Raw genomic sequence first — 4,879 nt, 5'->3', positions numbered from 1 at the left:
CTTGGGATGGCAGTGTAGAGTAGGCACGACATTGAGGGGTAGAAACCATCCCGGTCGCGTGGTTGATGTAACGCGTGTGTCACTGTGAAGGACTGGCCCCATTAAGTGAACGTAGTTGGCGTAGTAGACGCCAACATGACGATTCTGACGTAGGCTGTTGAGGTTGAGCAAGAATAGCGTGTTTCAGAAAAGTAATATTTAAACAGTAAAGAAGACATTTTTGGCGAATGCAATGTAGTCTATGTCTTTTGTGGGAGTGTGCAGGTTTTATTTTGCATAGAGAGATGTGTGGTGGAAGTGTGGCTTGGTCGGAGATAGAGCACGAATGAACGGCCAGGTGCTCATGTACCCCTGTCTATTAGGGTAGCAGGATTTTTTTAAATAAACAAAAAAGAAAAAAACCCCAAAAAGCAATATACATTTTAAAACAAACTAACAAACACATCTAATAAATTCCATAAATAAATAAAAATAATAATAATTAAGACGTAGTGAAAATAGCTGATCTACAAGCGTGCAACGCTGCACGAAGCAACGCGTTGCACGCCTGTAGATCTGCTATTTTCACTAGTACGGGTCCCGGACAAACACTTTAGGGTCTCAACCTGTGAACCTCTGATCTGCATGACAGAGATATCTGTACACTATACGTTGGTTATATTTCATATCATTCTGCTCTGCATGACAGAGAGATATCTGTACACTACGTTGGTTATATTTCATATCATTCTGCTCTGCATGACAGAGATATCTGTACACTACGTTGGTTATATTTCATATCATCCTGCTCTGCATGACATACAGTGAATATAGAGAGATATCTGTACACAACCTTATTTAGATATAATTATTTATTTAATCCAGTGCTGTGCATACAGTAAATGTGCTTCTAGCTTATATAAAAACAACACATCATTCAATCATTAAGGCACAAAATTGTGCAGAAATTATGTTTTGGCATAATTTGGCGTCTGTGCGTTTTCTCTCGCTATTGGTCAATATATAACCAGTTATAACGCTTTGGTTGGGGGCAATACAAAAATAAAGTCTCAGTTCAATGTCAATCAATGTTGTACAAATTAAATCAATAGACTGTATTGAATTAAATCAATCTCTTCATCTGTAAACAATCATATATGAATTCAGCAGCTTTCAATCAACCATGTCATACAATTATCTATGTAACGGGTCCAGGGGTGCCCACACTATATTGACTTGAGATTTACTTTTAAAATGACCCGTCCAGCTCTTCAAGATCTACCCACCAAAAAAAAATATATATATATATATATTATCCTATTGCTAAAAAATATATATATAAAACGGAAATATACCTGAATAACGGAGTTGGCGTTACACTGAATAATGCATTTTATTAACTGTACAATAATGTGAAGACATTGAGGGCTGGATATGAACCTATAGTAGACCCAAGGCAGAGGACTTATGAATAGTCTGTGTGGAGGGGAGTGGAGTGCTGGTAAGCTCCATCCTAGCAAACACACCACGTCCAGCATATTCTGATTCTGGTTTAGTGGGATGAGGAGTTTTGTGATTTTTCTTATATATTTCGGGGAATGTCATGTGTTCTACCTGCACAGCCTTTGTGATCTACTGGTCTGGTAGATCGCGATCTACCTTTTGGGCAACGCGTTAAGTTACGACAGGGAGAGTTTGCCCAGGGTGTTGTTCAGGCTGTGATTTGTGGTCTTTGCTGGATAGAAGTCTTCCAGGGTGATCCGTGTGTTCCAGCCTTGGTTCAGAGTGAACTTGTAGACACTTACGATGAGAGCAGGAAACATCTCCATCAGGTCAATGTCAGCAGCAGCCTCAGCACTGTAAACACACAGAAACAGAGTACAGCCATATATACACTCAGTTCAAAAGGCACAGCACCAATAAGAAGTCCTTGCGGTCTTGTTTCCATTTAGGCCCTACAGTATGTGCAATCATTTCATATAGTCATTGCATGAAGGGTGACAGCATGTAATTCAGACAGGGCATTACGTCTGCTCCCTTTATTTGTAGTTGTTACGTCCCCACCAAAGAGGTCCAGGTGTTATTGTGTGCAAAGCGCATTATTGATGATTTCCTCTACCATAAGCCCTCAATGAATTGCATTGAATTGAATGGGGTGTTGTCCTAATTCGCTTATTTCCATGGCACAAAAATAATTTATTTTATATATCCTGTCTTCATAATGTAAATAGTATCCCAAGCGGCGCACTTTAGTACACTTATTTCAATGGAAATAAGCCAATTAGCACAAAAATGTCAAATTCAACGTACTGGTGCTGATGGAGATTGCGTATGAAGCGCAGCAGTCCAAACGCATCATCATGGTAGGGAAACCTCTTCCTCCTGTTGTCCATCTCCTCAAACACCTCCTGTGGCAACTGGAAAAACACACAACTTCAACATGAAACGGACCTGTCTAATAAACACACACACATATACACACCTGAACCTTACAGTCTAATGGACACACCTGAACCCCACATGATTTAGTCTCTAATGGACACACCTGAACCTTACATTATTTAGTCTAATAGGGCAGGAGCCTATCTCCTGTTTCTGTAGCGTGAGGCAGCTTGATGTACAAGTACACCCCCTGGACATGACGCTAGTATGTCGCAGGGACTTACTGACTTACTAATCCAACCCTTGATGCTGAGTGTCAAGCAGAAAAGCACTGGGTCACATTTTTATAGTCTTTGGTATGACCCGGCCAGGAATTGAACCCCGACCTCCCAGTCTCAGGGCGGACACTGTAACCACAAGGCCACTGAGCTGGTCACACCTGAACCCCACATGATTTAGGCTATATGTGGAGATATATATGTGCATATTAAACAGGCCTACAATATTGTTACACCCCATACACTTGACGTAGTCTAGTGGACTACAGTATACATACTGTATAATTTAGACTGAAAACACACCTCTTCAGACTCCATCTTAGCCCGTGACACTTGCCGTAGCCTTGACAACCTTACAGGCGTATATATGCAAAGGCTCAACTCATGCAACTCAGATAGCATTTTATATAGACATAGCAAATATAGTATATATTAGGGGTGTAAGAATATAGTAACTGTATCAAAATATCGATTTTAATGAAAGAAATTAAAGTATATCAAAGTAAATAACGTATCGTATTGTTTGACTTTGTATCGTATCGTCAATGGATATAATCGGTATCGAATCGTTTTGCAATGGAAATAATCAATTTAATCAATACTTGTGCATCGTATTTAGCAATTTTAAGAAGAAAAAATAAAATGATGGGGTTAATTACTTTTCCATTCCATATATAGCTATACTTGGTCTATCGATAAATGTGTGTATTCTCTGTGTTCATGTCAAGGCGTGGGTTTGTTCATGTGTTCAAATATGATGTCCATCTATTCGCCAGAGAATCACTGTTTACTTATTTCTATCCATAATAATTTATCTTTCCCTTAAAAAACCTGCACTATCCACAAGTTTCACACATATTTAATGTATTTGCTAAATAGTTACTGTATCGATTTAAAATCATTGAATCGTATTGTATCGCCATAATGAAGCAATATCGTCCATGTATCGTATCGTCAACCATGTATCGCTGTTAACATGTATCGTTACACCCCTAGTATAAATGCATAGTTTCATTATATAGATATTCCACTGTTAGGTTCTTAGCTTACATATGATTCATGATGACTATGATGTATATGATGTATTACCATGTTTTTTGTTCTTCCTTAATGTATGTCGCTCTGGATTAAGAGCGTCTGATAAATGCCTAAATTGTAAATTGTAATGGACATAATATGTGTATTTTATACAGATTTAGTGTAATGGACATATGTGTGTATATTATACATGATTTAGTCACCTTGTGTTTCATGGTGTGTTTCCATGTGCTGAACAGTCCATCCTCAGCACACTGGTTCCACACAGCCATGACGTTGTGGCGCTCAGGGTTTTCATAGTCCTTGTCGATTTCCTTCTCATTCGCAACCTTTTGCAGGAAATCAATTCTCCTGGAAGAATTTACAAAACAAACATATTGAGAAAAATAAATCAAAAGGTTTACTTTAAAACTGGCATCCATGTTTCGGGCATGATACAAATTATGGGCAAGAAAATATCAAACAAAAACAACAACGAAAACATCATGTTGGTAGAAAACTTACTGTTTTAAAGGTTTACTTTAAAAGCATGTTTGGGGCATGATATTATTGGCAGAAAACAATAATCAATAGACAAATTAGCTGATCTACAAGCTCCAAACGTGTTGTGAGCTGGTAGATGTGCTATTTATTTAATAGAGCTTAAGAGAATAAAATGAGCTGTGGTTGTGATTATGCCATGATATGAAGTATTGATTAAAGCTACTACTACTACTACTACTACTACTATTACTGTATGTGTAATGTGTACTTATAGTACGTTTTGTTTGTCCAGAAGTAGGGATGAGCCAAGCATTCCTCCACTTTAGGTCTTTTCTTGGATGAGATCCTTGGCAACCACATCCTGAACGTGATCCAGGTTGTAGATTCCATCGTAGATGTTGGTTTCACATCTAAAGTCATCACCGAAGGGATGGTGTCCTCCGGATAGGATGTAATACATCAACATCCCAGCCACCTGACAAAAGGAGCATGGAAATTAATTGCATAATTTATATTGTTTCATTTATTTAATTGTTCTCAGTCAGATTTTCCTTTTTATTAACCTGGATATCAGCACTTCTTTTAGCAACATCACTGTGAGCAGGTATCGTCTCCTTTGCCTTCCAGCATCTCGATCCTGCATTCTTTGTGTGGAGGGTTGTTTGTCCTTCCTGCAATCGTCGGCTTATTCCAAAATCTGCTAATCTTGCTTTATTTTT

The 4,879-nt window shown here is 38.3% G+C and overlaps 1 protein-coding gene across 1 annotated transcript; it reads right to left on the bottom strand.

Moving 5' to 3' along the window:
- Positions 1-935: 935 nt before the first annotated feature.
- LOC308330627 (uncharacterized protein) lies at positions 936-4,449 on the bottom strand. Its single transcript, XM_080785577.1, has 4 exons — positions 4,438-4,449; positions 3,881-4,028; positions 2,290-2,396; positions 936-1,836 (listed from the first exon to the last, which is right to left on the bottom strand). The coding sequence occupies exons 2-4, from the start codon at positions 3,947-3,949 to the stop codon at positions 1,659-1,661; spliced, it is 354 nt and encodes a 117-aa protein (XP_080641703.1). The 5' UTR covers positions 3,950-4,028; positions 4,438-4,449; the 3' UTR covers positions 936-1,658.
- Positions 4,450-4,879: the final 430 nt, after the last annotated feature.

Source organism: Protomyctophum bolini, assembly GCF_963924005.1.
Source record: "Protomyctophum bolini genome assembly, chromosome: 16".
Classification (NCBI taxonomy): domain Eukaryota; kingdom Metazoa; phylum Chordata; class Actinopteri; order Myctophiformes; family Myctophidae; genus Protomyctophum; species Protomyctophum bolini.
Note: the sequence above shows the minus strand (reverse complement) of the source record. Positions and strands in the feature narration are given on the sequence as shown.

Coding starts and splice junctions, on each gene's coding strand:
- LOC308330627 (XM_080785577.1), bottom strand. CDS start 3,949: ATGGCTGTGTGGAACCAGTGTGCTGAGGATGGACTGTTCAGCACATGG. Junction 2,397..3,880: donor AACACACCATGAAACACAAG/GTGACTAAATCA, acceptor GTGTTTTTCCAG/TTGCCACAGGAGGTGTTTGA. Junction 1,837..2,289: donor CGCAATCTCCATCAGCACCA/GTACGTTGAATT, acceptor GTGTGTTTACAG/TGCTGAGGCTGCTGCTGACA.